This window comes from Pristiophorus japonicus, chromosome 31, assembly GCF_044704955.1.
Source record: "Pristiophorus japonicus isolate sPriJap1 chromosome 31, sPriJap1.hap1, whole genome shotgun sequence".
NCBI classification, from domain to species: Eukaryota; Metazoa; Chordata; class Chondrichthyes; family Pristiophoridae; genus Pristiophorus; species Pristiophorus japonicus.
In genome coordinates, this window is record NC_092007.1 from 5,700,075 (window position 1) to 5,716,389 (window position 16,315).

Genomic DNA, 16,315 nt, shown 5'->3' on the forward strand with positions numbered 1-16,315 from the left:
CACACACACACAGAGAGACTGGCATTCAACAGCACCGTCTGCCCGTTACCTGCTCACCCAGCTCACAACAACACCCGGTGCCGGGAAAACCAGCTCCGGTTGTTCCTCTCCCTCTCTCTCTCTCTCCCTTCTTTCTGCTACCTTCCACAATCAGAGAAAGTCACGGCGCGGGAGGAGGCCATTCGGCCCATCGTGTCCGTGCCGGCCGACCAAGAGCTACCCAGCCTAATCCCACTTTCCCGCTCTGGGTCCGTAGCCCTGCAGGTTACGGCACTTCAGGTGTACATCCAGGTACTGTTTAAATGTGGTGAGGGTTTCTGCCTCTACCACCCTTTCAGGCAGTGAGTTCCCCCCTAGACCCCCACCACCCTCTGGGTGAAGACATTTCCCCTCAAACCCCCTCTAAACCTCCCCCCAATTACTTTCAATCTGTGCCCCCTGGTTGTTGACCCCTCTGCCCAGGGAAACAGGTCCTTCCTACCCACTCTATCCAGGCCCCTCATCATTTTATACATCTCAATCAGGTCTCCCCTCAGCCTCCTCTGTTCCAAAGCAAACAACCCCAGCCGATCCAATCTTTCCTCATCGCTAAAATTCTCCAGTCCCGGCAACATCCTGGTAAATCTCCTCTGTACCCTCTCCAGTGCAACATCCTGGTAAACCTCCTCTGTACCCTCTCCAGTGCAACATCCTGGTAAATCTCCTCTGTACCCTCTCCAGTGCAATCACATCTTTCCTGTAATGTGGTGACCAGACCTGCACGCAGTACTCCAGCTGTGGCCTAACTAGTGTTTTATACAATTCAAGCATAACCTCCCTGCTCTTGTATTCCAAGCCTCGGCTAATAAAGGCAAGTATCCCGTGTGCCTTCTTAACCACCTGATCCACCTGGCCTGCTACCTTCAGGGATCTGTGGACCTGCATTCCAAGGTCCCTCTGTTCCTCTACACCTCTCAGTGTCTGATCATTTATTGTGTATTCCCTTGCCTTGTTAGCCTTGCTTTGGAGAGAGCGCGAACGAGCTGAAAAGAAAACGAGGGCGAGAAAGGAAGGGAAGGAGGCTGCAGAATCCACGTGTTGCTCGAGCAGTAAATCGAGATAAATCTCCACCTCTTCCTTTTCATCAGTGCCTTGGGAAGTGAGGGTTTGCTGTGGGTTGAGGTGATGTGGGACACTGGGTGCAGGCCGCTTGATGGGCCCGATCCCCACCACCTCCAACACTCACTCCCTCCACCACCTCCAACACTCACTCCCTCCACCACCTCCAACACTCCCTCCCTCCACCACCTCCAACACTCACTCCCTCCACCACCTCCAACACTCACTCCCTCCACCACCTCCAACACTCACTCCCTCCACCACCTCCAACACTCACTCCCTCCACCACCTCCAACACTCACTCCCTCCACCACCGGCGCACCGTGGCTGCGGTGTGCACTGTCTACAAGATGCACCGCGGCAACGCGCCAAGGCTTCTTCGGCAGCACCTCCCAAACCCGCGACCTCTAACCCCTAGAAGGACAAGGGCAGCAGGGGCCTGGGAACACCACCCCCTCCACGTTCCCCTCCCAGTCACACACACACCATCCCTCGACTTGGAAATATATCGGCCGTTCCTTCATCGTCGCTGGGTCACAATCCTGGAACTCCCTCCCTAACAGCACTGTGGGAGCACCTTCACCACACGGACTGCAGCGGTTCAAGAAGGTGGCTCACCACCACCTTCTCAAGGGGCGACGAGGGAATGGGCAATAAATGGCAGGAACGAATAACAAAATCTCTTGTCAGTCGGTCTCTCCATCTCTTCTGTTCTATCTAACCATCTCTCTCGCTCCGCATCTATCCATCTCTCTTTCTCACCATCTATCCTTCTCTCCCTCTCCCCATCTATCCCCCTCTCTCTCTCCCCATCTATCCATCTCTCTCTCCATCTATCCTTCTCTCTCTCTCCATCTATCCATCTCTCTCTCTCTCCATTGATCCATCTCTCTCTCCCCATCTATCCATCTCTCTCTCTCCCCATCTATCCATCTCTCTCTCCCTATCTATCCATCTCTCTCTCTCCATCTATCCATCTCTCCCTCTCTCCATCTATCCATCTCTCTCTCTCCACCTATCCATCTCTCTCTCTCCCCATCTATCCATCTCTCTCTCTCCCCATCTATCCATCTCTCTCTCTCTCCATCTATCCATCTCTCTCTCTCCATCTGTCATCTCTCTCTCTCTCCATCTATCCATCTCTCTCTCTCTCCATCTATCCATCTCTCTCTCTCTCCATTGATCCATCTCTCTCTCCCCATCTATCCATCTCTCTCTCTCCCCATCTATCCATCTCTCTCTCTCTCCATCTATCCATCTCTCTCTCTCCATCTGTCATCTCTCTCTCTCTCCATCTGTCATCTCTCTCTCTCTCCATCTATCCATCTCTCTCTCTCTCCATCTATCCATCTCTCTCTCTCTCCATCTATCCATCTCTCTCTCTCCATCTATCAATTTCTCTCTCTCCATCTATCCCTCTCTCTCTCTCCCCATCTATCCATCTCTCTCTCTCCCCATCTATCCATCTCTCCCTCTCCCCATCTATCCATCTCTCTCTCTCCATCTATCCATCTCTCTCTCCATCTGTCATCTCTCTCTCTCTCCATCTATCCATCTCTCTCTCTCTCCATCTATCCATCTCTCTCTCTCCATCTATCCATCTCTCTCTCTCCCCATCTATCCATCTCTCTCTCTCCACCTATCCATCTCTCTCTCTCCCCATCTATCCATCTCTCTCTCTCTCCATCTATCCATCTCTCTCTCTCTCCATCTATCCATCTCTCTCTCTCTCCATCTATCCATCTCTCTCTCCCTATCTATCCATCTCTCTCTCTCCATCTATCCATCTCTCCCTCTCTCCATCTATCCATCTCTCTCTCCACCTATCCATCTCTCTCTCTCCCCATCTATCCATCTTTCTCTCTCCCCATCTATCCATCTCTCTCTCTCTCCATCTATCCATCTCTCTCTCTCCATCTGTCATCTCTCTCTCTCTCCATCTATCCATCTCTCTCTCTCTCCATCTATCCATCTCTCTCTCTCCATCTATCAATTTCTCTCTCTCCATCTGTCATCTCTCTCTCTCTCCATCTATCCATCTCTCTCTCTCTCTCCATCTATCCATCTCTCTCTCTCTCCATCTATCCATCTCTCTCTCTCCATCTATCAATTTCTCTCTCTCCATCTATCCCTCTCTCTCTCTCCCCATCTATCCATCTCTCTCTCTCCCCATCTATCCATCTCTCCCTCTCCCCATCTATCCATCTCTCTCTCTCCATCTATCCATCTCTCTCTCCATCTGTCATCTCTCTCTCTCTCCATCTATCCATCTCTCTCTCTCTCCATCTATCCATCTCTCTCTCTCCATCTATCCATCTCTCTCTCTCCCCATCTATCCATCTCTCTCTCTCCACCTATCCATCTCTCTCTCTCCCCATCTATCCATCTCTCTCTCTCACCATCTATCCATCTCTCTCTCTCTCCATCTATCCATCTCTCTCTCTCCATCTGTCATCTCACTCTCTCCATCTATCCATCTCTCTCTCTCTCCATCTATCCATCTCTCTCTCTCTCCATCTATCCATCTCTCTCTCTCCATCTGTCAATCTCTCTCTCTCCATCTATCCGTCTCTCTCTCTCCACCTATCCATCTCTCTCTCTCCCCATCTATCCATCTCTCCCTCTCCCCATCTATCCATCTCTCTCTCTCCCCATCTATCCATCTCTCTCTCTCTCCATCTACCCATGTCTCTCTCTCTCCATCCATCCCTCTCTCTCTCCCCATCTATCCATCTCTCTCTGTCTCCATCTACCCATCTCTCTCTCTCTCCATCCATCCCTCTCTCTCCCCATCTATCCATCTCTCTCTCTCTCCATCTATCCCTCTCTCTCTCTCCCCATCTATCCCTCTCTCTCTCTCCCCATCTATCCATCTCTCTCTCTCCCCATCTATCCCTCTCTGTCTCTCTCCATTTATCCCTCTCTCTCGCTCCCCATCTACCCATCTCTCTCCATCCATCCCTCTCTCTCTCTCCCCATCTATCCATCTCTCTCTCTCCCCATCTATCCTTCTCTCTCTCACCCCATGTATCCATCTCTCTCTCTCTCCCCATCTATCCATCTCTCTCTCTCCCCATCTATCGGTCTTTCAGATGAGACATTAAACCGAGGCCCCGTCTGTCTCCCAGGTGGATGTAAAAGATCCCATGGCCACTATTTGGAAGAAGAGCAGGGGGAGTTCTCCCCGGTGTCATGGGACCAATATTTATCCCTCAATCAACATCAATAAAACAGATTATCTGGGTCATTATTGGTGTCTTGCTGGGTCCTCCAGGCCTACATTCAAGAATCTATACAACCCCAAACACTACCCCTATCATCTTCCCTTTGAGGTCAATTCCACCCAAATAACTTCCACGCCAAAGTTCATTCCCCCCCCACCAGCGCCCCCCCGCCGTTTCCAACAGAGCAAGTTCCCCAAACTCCGACTCACGTGTCTCCGTCCTCGTCCTGCCTGGTTGCCATAGCGATGTCGGAAGCCAGGATGTCCTCGCGGGCACAGAGCACGGGGCAGGGTGTCGTGTGGAAGGCCGGGAGTGCGCCCATCGCGATGGGGTGCGTCGGGACGGGGCAGATGGGGAACGAGGGGCCGAGGTAGGATTTGTTGACACCTGTCGGAAAAGGGGGCGAGAGAAGGCGGGAGGGGGGGGAGGGGGAAGACGAAAGGGTTAGACACGCGAGGAAAAAGCCCGCCCGGTAAAAATCCAACGAAACTGCGCAAGTTCTCTCGCCGCGTTTGCGGGAGCTGTCTGTGCGCGATTCCGAGCCGTGTTTCCCACAGTGCAACAGTGGCCAGACTTCGAAACGTAGTTCATGGGCCGCAAAGCGCTTTTAGACGCCCGGTGCCGTGGCAGTCGCTACATAAATGCAGGCCTTGCTTCTCAAAAGCACATCAAAGCTCTCCTGTGTATTCAGGCTTGTCTGGAGAGATTTTAAAGTGGGGAGATTATCTGTTGTCATGTCAGCAGAACAATGTGGTGTTTTGTTTATTCAGAAGCTTGGAGCTCGCATGGAAGCAGTTAATTCGTTCAGATCGACTCAATCATCCATCTGTTGAAAATGAGGAAATGAGTTCCCTTATGGCTGTTAGCTATCGAGTATTTGCGAGAAATTTGTCACTTTGTGCAGTGAAGGAGGGGGATTAATCTTGTCTTTTATGCAAATTTTCCATTTACCCACACCAGGATGTCAATGAAACTCAAACAGCCTGTGTTCCCATCAAATACTCCCCGGGCATGGGTGAGATGCAGAGTAAGTCCTTACTACTCGGGGGATCAAGGGGTATGGTGAGAAAGCAGGAATGGGGTACTGAAGTTGCATGTTCAGCCATGAACTCATTGAATGGCGGTGCAGGCTAGAAGGGCCGAATGGCCTACTCCTGCACCTATTTTCTATGTTTCTATGTTTCTAAAGCTCCCTCTGCACTGTCCCATCAAACACTTCCCAGGGCAGGTACAGCACGGGTTAGGTATAGAGTAAAGCTCCCTCTACACTGTCCCATCAAACACTCCCAGGGCAGGTACAGGTACAGCATGGGGTTAGATATAGAGTAAAGCTCCCTCTACACTGTCCCATCAAACACTCCCAGGGCAGGTACAGCACGGGGTTAGATACAGAGTAAAGCTCCCTCTACACTGTCCCATCAAACACTCCCAGGGCAGGTACAGGGGGTTAGATACAGAGTAAAGCTCCCTCTACACTGTCCCATCAAACACTCCCAGGGCAGGTACAGCACGGGGTTAGATACAGAGTAAAGCTCCCTCTACACTGTCCCATCAAACACTCCCAGGGCAGGTACAGGGGGTTAGATACAGAGTAAAGCTCCCTCTACACTGTCCCATCAAACACTCCCTGGTACAGGTACAGCACAGGGTTAGATACAAAGTAAAGCTCCCTCTACACTGTCCCATCAAACACTCCCAGGGCAGGTACAGCACAGGGTTAGATACAGAGTAAAGCTCCCTCTACACTGTCCCATCAAACACTCCCAGGGCAGGTACAGCACAGGGTTAGATACAGAGTAAAGCTCCCTCTAACCTGTCCCATCAAACACTCCCAGGGCAGGTACAGCACAGGGTTAGATACAGAGTAAAGCTCCTTCTGCACTGTCCCATCAAACACTCTCAGGGCAGGTACAGGTACAGGGGGTTAGATATCGAGTAAAGCTCCCTCTACACTGTCCCATCAAACACTCCCAGGTACAGGTACAGGTACAGAGGGTTAGATACAGAGTAAAGCTCCCTCTGCACTGTCCCATCAAACACTCTCAGGGCAGGTACAGGTACAGGGGGTTAGATATAGAGTAAAGCTCCCTCTACACTGTCCCATCAAACACTCCCAGGTACAGGTACAGGTACAGGGGGTTAGATACAGAGTAAAGCTCCCTCTACACTGTCCCATCAAACACTCCCAGGTACAGGTACAGGAGGTTAGATACAGAGTAAAGCTCCCTCTACACTATCCCATCACACACTCCCAGGTACATGTACAGCACGGGGTTAGATACAGAGTAAGGAGATATAGGGCGAGAGGGAGAAAGAGAGAAAGAATGATGGGCCGAGCCAGGGATGGGAATGGGCGATGTTCCGGAGTGGGGAGTAGGTGATGTTTGGGATGGGGCGTATGTATCAGAAGCTCAGCTCAGGGTCAAATACGACCCCCAGGTTGTGAAGGGTCTGGTTTAGTGTCAGACAGCGACCAGGGAGAGGGATGGAGCGAGAGGCTGAGGAACGGAGAAGTCTTCGATGGGCATTGTCAGAAAGTCTGAGGAGAAGCAATTAACACCAGAGACCATGTGACATTTGCTCATCTCACACAGCTGATCGACTGCTGAAGCCTTCATCCCTGCCTTTGTTACTTCCAGACTTGACTATTTCAATGCACTTCTGGCCAGCCTCCCACATTTTGCCCTACGTAAACTAGAGGTGATCCAAAACTCGGCTGCCCCCGTGTCCTAACTCACACCAAGTCCCGCTCACCCATCACCCCCTGTGCTCACTGCCCCGTGTCCTAACTTGCACCGAGTCCCGCTCACCCATCACCCTCTGTGCTCACTGCCCCGTGTCCTAACTCGCATCGAGTCCCACTCACCCATCACCCCCTGTGCTCACTGCCCCGTGTCCTTACTCGCATCGAGTCCCGCTCACCCATCACCCCCTGTGCTCACTGACCCGTGTCCTAACTCGCACCGAGTCCCACTCACCCATCACCCCCTGTGCTCACTGCCCCGTATTCTAACTCGCACCAAGTCCCACTCACCCATCACCCACTGTGCTCACTGCCCCGTGTCCTAACTCGCACAGAGTCCCACTCACCCATCACCCCCTGTGCTCACTGCCCCGTATTCTAACTCGCACAGAGTCCCACTCACCCATCACCCCCTGTGCTCACTGCCCCGTGTCCTAACTCACACCCAGTCCTGCTCACCCATCACCCCCTGTGCTCCCTGTCCCCGTGTCCTAACTCGCACCAAGTCCTGCTCACCCATCACCCCCTGTGCTCACTGTCCCCGTGTCCTAACTCGCACCAAGTCCCACTCACCCATCATCCCCTGTGCTCACTGCCCCGTGTCCTAACTCGCACAGAGTCCCACTCACCCATCACCCCCTGTGCTCACTGCCCTCCAGTGGCTCCCGGTTAAGCAACGCCTCGATTTGAAAATTCCCATCCTGTTTTATAAATCCCTCTTCACCCCTCCTGATCTCAGTAACCTCCTCCAGCCCCACAACCCCCCGAGATCTCTGCCCTCCTCTAATTCTGCCCTCCTGACCATCCCTGATTATAATCGCTCCACCATCGGTGGCCGTGCCTTCTGTTGCCTGGGCCCCCAAGCTCTGGAACTCCCTCCCTAAACCTCTCCGCCTCTCTAAACCTCTCTCTCCTCCTTCAAGACGCTCCTTAAAATCCAACTCTCTGACCCAGCTTTTGGTCACCTGCCCCTAATTTCTTCTCATGTGATGTCAAATTTATTTGTCTTGTCTTATAACGCTGCTTGTCATGCGCCTTGGGATGTGAAAGGCGATATTTAAATACAAGTGGCGATTGTAACAGTCGGTTCCACGAGATGCTCATTTGTATCAGTCGTGAGCCGTTACCCGAAATATCAGCAGCAAGAATGTGTGAGGTGCTTACCTCAGATTTGCATACCTCACTCTGAGCATCACCACATACGTCTGCAGTATTCAAAGTCTACCTGCAGCTCAGAAACCGTGTCGAGCTGCTTCTCGTAACTGACTGGGCCCCGTGTGAGAAAGGGAAATTTGTGCGACGGGCGGATGGGCAGGAAGTCTTGCTGAACACAGGCCCCTCACCCACCGACAGCTCCTGCCCGCCCCCCCCCAACCCAGCCTGAGGACCACCTCTCCCCTGGACCTCAGGGCCCCTCGCCTGAAGCCACACTCCCAGCGTCCCAGCCCCATTTCCAGTGGGCTACGGACCCGCGTCGCTGAACTCCAGACACACCGACCTAAACTGGGCCCCGCCAGCTCACGAGCACTGGCATTGGGAAATATCGCACTGCTGTACCCGACACCGGGAGTGTTTGATGGGACAGTGTAGAGGGAGCTTTACTCTGTATCTAACACCGTGCTGTACCTGCCCTGGGAGTGTTTGATGGGACAGTGTAGAGGGAGCTTTACTCTGTATCTAACCCCGTGCTGTACCTGCCCTGGGAGTGTTTGATGGGACAGTGTAGAGGGAGCTTTACTCTGTATCTAACCCCCTGTACCTGTCCTGGGAGTGTTTGATGGGACAGTGTAGAGGGAGCTTTACTCTGCATCTAACCCCCTGTACCTGCCCTGGGAGTGTTTGATGGGACAGTGTTGAGGGAGCTTTACTCTGTATCTAACCCCCTGTACCTGCCCTGGGAGTGTTAGATGGGACAGTGTAGAGGGAGCTTTACACTGTATCTAACCCCCTGTACCTGTTCTGGGAGTGTTTGATGGGACAGTGTAGAGGGAGCTTTACTCTGTATCTAACCCTGTGCTGTACCCGACACCGGGAGTGTTTGATGGGACAGTGCAGAGGGAGCTTTACTCTGTATCTAACCCCGTGCTGTACCCGACACCAGGAGTGTTTGATGGGACAGTGCAGAGGGAGCTTTACTCTGTATCTAACCCCGTGCTGTACCTGCCCTGGGAGTGTTTGATGGGACAGTGTAGAGGGAGCTTTACTCTGTATCTAACCCCCTGTACCTGCCCTGGGAGTGTTTGATGGGACAGTGTAGAGGGAGCTTTACTCTGTGTCTAACCCTCTGTACCTGCCCTGGGAGTGTTTGATGGGACAGTGTAGAGGGAGCTTTACTCTGTATCTAACCCCGTGCTGTACCTGTCCTGGGAGTGTTTGATGGGACAGTGTAGAGGGAGCTTTACTCTGTATTTAACCCCCTGTACCTGCCCTGGGAGTGTTTGATGGGACAGTGTAGGGCGAGCTTTACTCTGTATCTAAGCCCGTGCTGTACCTGCCCTGGGAGTGTGTGATGTGACAGTGTAGAGCGAGCTTTACTCTGTATCTAACCCCGTGCTGTACCTGTCCTGGGAGTGTTTGATGGGACAGTGTAGAGGGAGCTTTACTCTGTATCTAACCCCCTGTACCTGCCCTGGGAGTGTTTGATGGGACCGTGTAGGGTGAGCTTTACTCTGTATCTAACCCCGTGCTGTAACTGCCCTGGGAGTGTTTGATGGGACAGTGTAGAGGGAGCTTTACTCTGTATCGAACCCCCTGTACCTGCCCTGGGAGTGTTTGATGGGACAGTGTAGAGCGAGCTTTACTCTGTATCGAACCCCCTGTACCTGCCCTGGGAGTGTTTGATGGGACAGTGCAGGGCGAGCTTTACTCTGTATCTAAGCCCGTGCTCTCAAGCAGTTCTAGACGTCCATGCTAAAATCCCCCAGTTTAATTGGCAGCACTGCTCATGCGAGACGTTTGAAAACAATCAGAAGACTGAAAGGGGAATTTAGGGCAACCTCAGAGTCCGATCACATGCCAAGCCTCACTGGCTTGCTGCCGGTCTCACAGGGTCCCATTGCTTCTGTACTTCACATGCACTGCCCTGGAAAGCCCCACTCAGGTAGCGCATGTATTGTCAACAAGCCCCACCAAGAGGCAGCGATCGGAAGGGTTTCTCTGACAGTTAAACACTCTGGTCCTGCCAGGTGCCCAGAGACCGTGTCCAGGACAGGTCGGGCTGGTTCGACATCACGCCCCACTTGCCTGGATGAGTTGCAGCTCCAACAACACTCGAGAAGCTCGACACCATCCAGGACAAAGCAGGCCGCTCGATGGGCCCGCTCCCCACCACCTCCAACACTCACTCCCTCCACCACCTCCAACACTCACTCCCTCCACCACCTCCAACACTCACTCCCTCCACCACCTCCAACACTCACTCCCTCCACCGCCTCCAACACTCACTCCCTCCACCACCTCCAACACTCACTCCCTCCACCACCTCCAACACTCACTCCCTCCACCACCTCCAACACTCACTCCCTCCACCACCTCCAACACTCACTCCCTCCACCACCTCCAACACTCTCTCCCTCCACCACCTCCAACACTCACTCCCTCCACCACCTCCAACACTCTCTCCCTCCACCACCTCCAACACTCACTCCCTCCACCACCTCCAACACTCACTCCCTCCACCACCTCCAACACTCACTCCCTCCACCACCGGCGCACCGTGGCTGCAGTGTGCACCGTCGACAAGATGCACCGCGGCAACGCGCCAAGGCTTCTTCGGCAGCACCTCCCAAACCCGCGACCTCTAACCCCTAGAAGGACAAGGGCAGCAGGGGCCTGGGAACACCACCCCCTCCACGTTCCCCTCCCAGTCACACACACACCATCCCTCGACTTGGGAATATATCGGCCGTTCCTTCATCGTGGCTGGGTCACAATCCTGGAACTCCCTCCCTAACAGCACTGTGGGAGCACCTTCACCACACGGACTGCAGCGGTTCAAGAAGGCGGCTCACCACCACCTTCGCAAGTGGCGACGAGGGAATGGGCAATAAATGCCGGCCTTGGCCAGCGACCGCCCACATCCCAGCAACGAATTAAAATAAATTAGCGCTGCAGCATATTAGGATGTAGAAGCTGTGTCTCAGTGGGCAGCACTCTCACCTCTGAGTCAGAAGGTTGTGGGTTCAAGTCCCACTCCAGGGACTCGAGCCCCATAATCCAGACCAATGCTCCGAGTGCTGAGGGAGCGCCATACTGTCAGAGGGGCAGTACTGAGAGAGTGCCGCACTGTCGGAGGGGCAGTACTGATGGAGCACCGCACTGTTAGAGGGGCAGTACTGAGGGAGCACCGCAATGTCGGAGGGGCAGTACTGAGGGAGTGCTGCACTGTCAGAGGGGCAGTACTGAGGGAGCACTGCACTGTCGGAGGGGCAGTACTGAGGGAGCGGCGCACTGTCGGAGGGGCAACACTGAGGGAGCACTGCACTGTCGGAGGGGCAGTACTGAGGGAGCGACGCACTGTCGGAGGGGCAGTACTGAGGGAGTGCTGCACTGTCAGAGGGGCAGTACTGAGGGAGCACCGCACTGTCGGAGGGGCAGTACTGAGGGAGCGCCGCACTGTCGGAGGGGCAACACTGAGGGAGCACCGCACTGTTGGATGGGCAGTGCTGAGGGAGCCCCACACTGTCGGAGGGGCAGTACTGAGGGAGCGCTGCACTGTCGGAGGGGCAGCACTGAGGGAGCGCTGCACTGTCGGAGGGGCAGTACTGAGGGAGCGTTGCATTGTCGGAGGGGCAGTACTGAGGGAGTGCCGCACTGTCGGAGGGGCAGTACTGAGGGAGCGTTGCATTGTCGGAGGCGCAGTACTGAGGGAGCGCCGCACTGTCGGAGGGACAGTACAGAGGGAGTGCCGCACTGTCAGAGGGGCAGTACTGAGGGAGCGCCGCACTGTCGGAGGGGCAGTACTGAGAGAGTGCCGCACTGTCGGAGGGGCAGTACTGAGAGAGTGCCGCACTGTCGGAGGGACAGTACAGAGGGAGTGCCGCACTGTCAGAGGGGCAGTACTGAGGGAGCGCCGCACTGTCAGAGGGGCAGTACTGAGGGAGCGCCGCACTGTCGGAGGGGCAGTACTGAGGGAGCGCCGCACTGTCGGAGGGGCAGTACTGAGGGAGCGCCGCACTGTCGGAGGGGCAGTACTGAGGGAGCGCCGCACTGTCGGAGGGGCAGTACTGAGGGAGCGCCGCACTGTCGGAGGGGCAGTACAGAGGGAGCGCTGCACTGTCAGAGGTGCCGTCTTTCGGATGAGACGTTAAACCGAGGCCCCGTCTGTTCTCTCAAGTAAAAGATCCCATGGCACCACTTCGAAGAAGAGCAGGGGTTATTCTCCCCGATGTCCTGGGGCCAATATTTATCCCTTATTCAACATAACAAAAACAGATTATCTGGGTCATCATCACTTTACTGTGTGGTGGGAGCTTGCTGTGCGCAAATTGGCTGCCGTGTTTCCCACAATACAACAGTGACCACACTCCGAAGGTACTTCATTGGCTGTAAAGCGCTTCGGGACGTGCGGTGTTCGTGAGAGGCGCGATACAATTGCAAGTCTTTCTCAGTCTCCCCTACTTTCCCGAACAGCACTGCGGGAGCACTTTCACCACACGGACTGCAGCGGTTCATGAAGGCTGCTGATGGGGCGATTCGGGACGGCCAATAGATGCTGGTCTGGCCAGCGATGTAATAAAGCAATTGGGGGAATGGGATCCGATATTTAAAGACGCAGCAGGTCGCAGTTAGCAGGCCGTGTCTCCAAACCGCCTGAAAGCCTGCAGAGGGCAAACCCAGCTCTTGTCTCCCTCCTGAGCCCTGTCAGATTCCCACTGACGGGACGAGAGCAGAACTGGGGCACGAGGTCGGGCAACAGAAGAACAAGGAGCAGGAGTCGGCCATTCGGCCCCTCGAGCCTGCTCCGCCATCCGATAAGATCGCGGCTGATCTCCGACCTCAACTCCACTCTCCCGCCCGATCCCTCGATTCCCTTAATATCCAAAAATCTCTCGATCCCAGCCTTGACTATACTCAACGACGGAGCCTCCACGGCCCTCTGGAGCAGAGAATTCCAAATATTCACCCCGCTCTGAGTGAAGAAATTCCTCCTCATCTCAGTCCTCAATGGCCGACCCCCTTATCCTGAGACTGTGTGACCCCGAGATTTCAACGTTATAGCTTCACACTGGCATTGCTGCCACGGGATTTGCAGGATCATGCAGAGGCAGCGTTGATGGTATTTCTCCAGTGCTTTGAGGTGCCTGCTGTAGATCGTCGATGTCTCTGAGCCATACAGGAGGCCGACATCCCCAGCATCGAAGCACTGACCACACTCGGCCAGCTGCGCTGGGCAGGGCCACATTGTCCGCATGGCCCCCAGACACGAGACTCCCCAAAGCAAGCGCTCCACTCGGAACTCCTTCACGGCAAGCGAGCCCCAGGTGGGCAGAGGAAACGCTACAAGGGACCACCCTCAAAGCCTCCCCTGATAAAGTGCAATATCCCCACCGACACCTGGGAGTCCCGGGCCCAAAGACCAGTCCGCCCTCAGTGGAGGAAGTGCATCCGGGAGGGCGCTGAGCACCTCGAGTCTCGTCGCCACCGAGAGCGTGCAGAAAGCAAGCGCAGGCAGCGGAAGGAGCGTGCGGCAAACCAGTCCCACCCTCCCCTTCCCTCAACCACTGTCTGTCCCACCTGTGACAGGGACTGGGGTTCCCGTATTGGGACTGTTCAGTCACCCGAGAACTCACTTTTAGAGTGGGAGCAAGTCTTCCTCGACTCCGAGGGACTGCCTCAGGCGAAGAACAGTTTCACAGGTAAACAGTCAGAGGATAAAAACAGCACAGAAACATGCTCAGGAAGGAATAAATTAAATACTGATTGCTTAGAAAGCGGTTTAACTATCGGAGCAGAAGGAAGGGGGAAATCCCATTGGTTCAATCAAGCCCCCTTTCTGATTGGCCTCAACCCCACCGACCCATCAATTCCCGCTCTCGCTCCGGGAGGCTGAGGGGAGAGGAGGGCAGTAGGAACAGCCTTGTTACTGGGAGAGCGAGAGAGCTCTCAGCGTCCTCACAGGAGAGCAGACCTTGTGGGCTGACGATTGCTGCAGGGATCCCTGTACGTTGCTCTCCCGAGGAGCTGGTTCATGCTGAGGGGGCCCCTGGGGGAAGCAACCTGGCTTCCCGTGCCGTGAGACGGCAGGCCACTGTGTGTGTGTGTGTGTGTGTGCGAGGGCTATTCGCCTGCAGAAGGCCTCACGGCCAAGCGGGCATCCCCCCCCCCCCCCACACGTGCGCAGGTCCACGCAGGCACAGGCTGGCATAAGTATCAGCCTCTGAGTCAGAAGGTGCTGGGTTCATAACCCACTCCAGCTGAGGGAGCGCCGCACTGTCGGAGGTGCCGTTTATGCGATAAGACATTAAACCGAGGCCCCGTCTGCCCTCCCAGCTGGATGTAAAAGATCCCGGGGCCACTATTTGGAAGAAGAGCAGGGGGAGTTCTCCCCGGTGTCCTGGGGGCCAATATATTTGTCGGCCAATCAATGTCACTCAAAGAGATGACCGGGTCATTATCAGGTCGTCTGTGGGAGCTTGCTGTTCCCTCAGTACTGCCCCTCCGACAGTGCAGCATTCCCTCAGTACTGCCCCTCCGACAGTGCGTCGCTCCCTCAGTATTGCCCCTCCGACAGTGCAGCATTCCCTCAGTACTGCACCTCTGGCAGTGCGGCACTCCCTCAGTGCTGCCCCTCCGACAGCGCAGTACGGTGCTCCCTCAGTACTGCCCCTCCGACAGTGCAGCACTCCCCCAGTATTGCCCCTCGGACAGTGCGGCGCTCCCTCAGTACTGCCCCTCCGACAGTGCGGCGCTCCCTCAGTACTGCCCCTCCGACAGTGCAGCGCTCCCTCAGTACTGCCCCTCCGACAGCGCAGTACGGTGCTCCCTCAGTACTGCCCCTCCGACAGCGCAGTACGGTGCTCCCTCAGTACTGCCCCTCCAACAGTGCGGTGCTCCCTCAGTACTGCCCCTCCGACAGCGCAGTACGGTGCTCCCTCAGTACTGCCCCTCCAACAGTGCGGTGCTCCCTCAGTACTGCCCCTCCAACAGTGCGGTGCTCCCTCAGTACTGCCCCTCCGACAGTGTGTCGCTCCCTCAGTATTGCCCCTCGGACAATGCGGCGCTCCCTCAGTACTGCCCCTCCGACAGTGCAGCGCTCCCTCAGTACTGCCCCTCCGACAGTGCTGTGCTCCCTCAGTACTGCCCCTCCGACAGTGCAGCGCTCCCTCAGTACTGCCCCTCCGACAGTGCGGTGCTCCCTCAGTACTGCCCCTCCGACAGTGCGGCGCTCCCTCAGTACTGCCCCTCCGACAGCGCAGTACGGCGCTCCCTCACTCGCGAAAGGCGCTCTACAAATGCACAGCCTGTCTTTGATTGCGGTGAAGGCCTTACCTGGGTAGTACGGGAGCTGGCGCAGTCCCACGGGCACGTAGACGGGCTCGAGGTAGGAGTACCCATTGGCGGGGGCGAGGTTGGGGCCCAGCAGACGGCCCGAGCCCCCGCAGTAGACCAGACGCTCGACCGGCTCCGTCTTCAGGCGCACGGGCTCCGGGGGGCGGGGGCCGGGGCTGTCCGCCGTCGCGGCGGCTTTGGCCGGGGCGGGAGTGTCGGGCCGCCCCTCCGCGGCGGCTGGGTACGGCCGCTTCCGGGGCGGCAAGGAGAGGCGCGCCCGCTCCGCCTTGCGGGCGCCGGGGTGCTCCCCCTGCTCCGCGGCCCGGGGCTTGAGCAGCGGCTCGCACTTGTGCAGCCGCAGGTCGAGGGGGCCTGGGCAGACGTGGCCCTCCATGGCCGGCCAAGGGGCAGGGCGCTGGGTCCGGACGACGCAGGAGTCCAGGCACATGAGCGCCAACGGGCTGGGGGGGCCAGGCGCCCGTCCGCAGGTCAGCGTCCTCCGAGAGACGGTCGTTCAACAGCATGGGCGGCACATCGCCAAGCGGGGAGGGTGGCACTGGGAGTTCGAGCGCTTGGACACGTCGGGAGGGTCTCTCTCTGCAGCCAAGCGGGAAGACCCAGCTCGATCCACGCAGAAGCCGGGTTCGAATCGGTACAGCGGCTGTTGCAGACAGTCCTTGGCACTGGGTGTAGGAAGCGTCTTAACTTCTCAAACTGCTCGGCACAAGCTCTGGCTATGTTGCTCAGGCGAACACTCGCG

The 16,315-nt window shown here is 55.9% G+C and overlaps 1 protein-coding gene across 1 annotated transcript in view; it reads right to left on the minus strand.

Annotated features, from left to right (window-relative positions):
- Window positions 1-15,949, minus strand: part of LOC139240323 (B-cell lymphoma 3 protein-like) — an 89,394-nt gene extending 73,445 nt beyond the window's left edge. Inside the window, exons 1-2 of the mRNA XM_070868796.1 lie at window positions 15,556-15,949; window positions 4,532-4,709 (exon numbers count right to left, since the gene is read on the minus strand). Coding sequence (XP_070724897.1) covers window positions 4,532-4,709; window positions 15,556-15,949 — 572 coding nt within the window. The remainder of the gene's footprint in view (window positions 1-4,531; window positions 4,710-15,555) is intronic.
- Window positions 15,950-16,315: the final 366 nt, after the last annotated feature.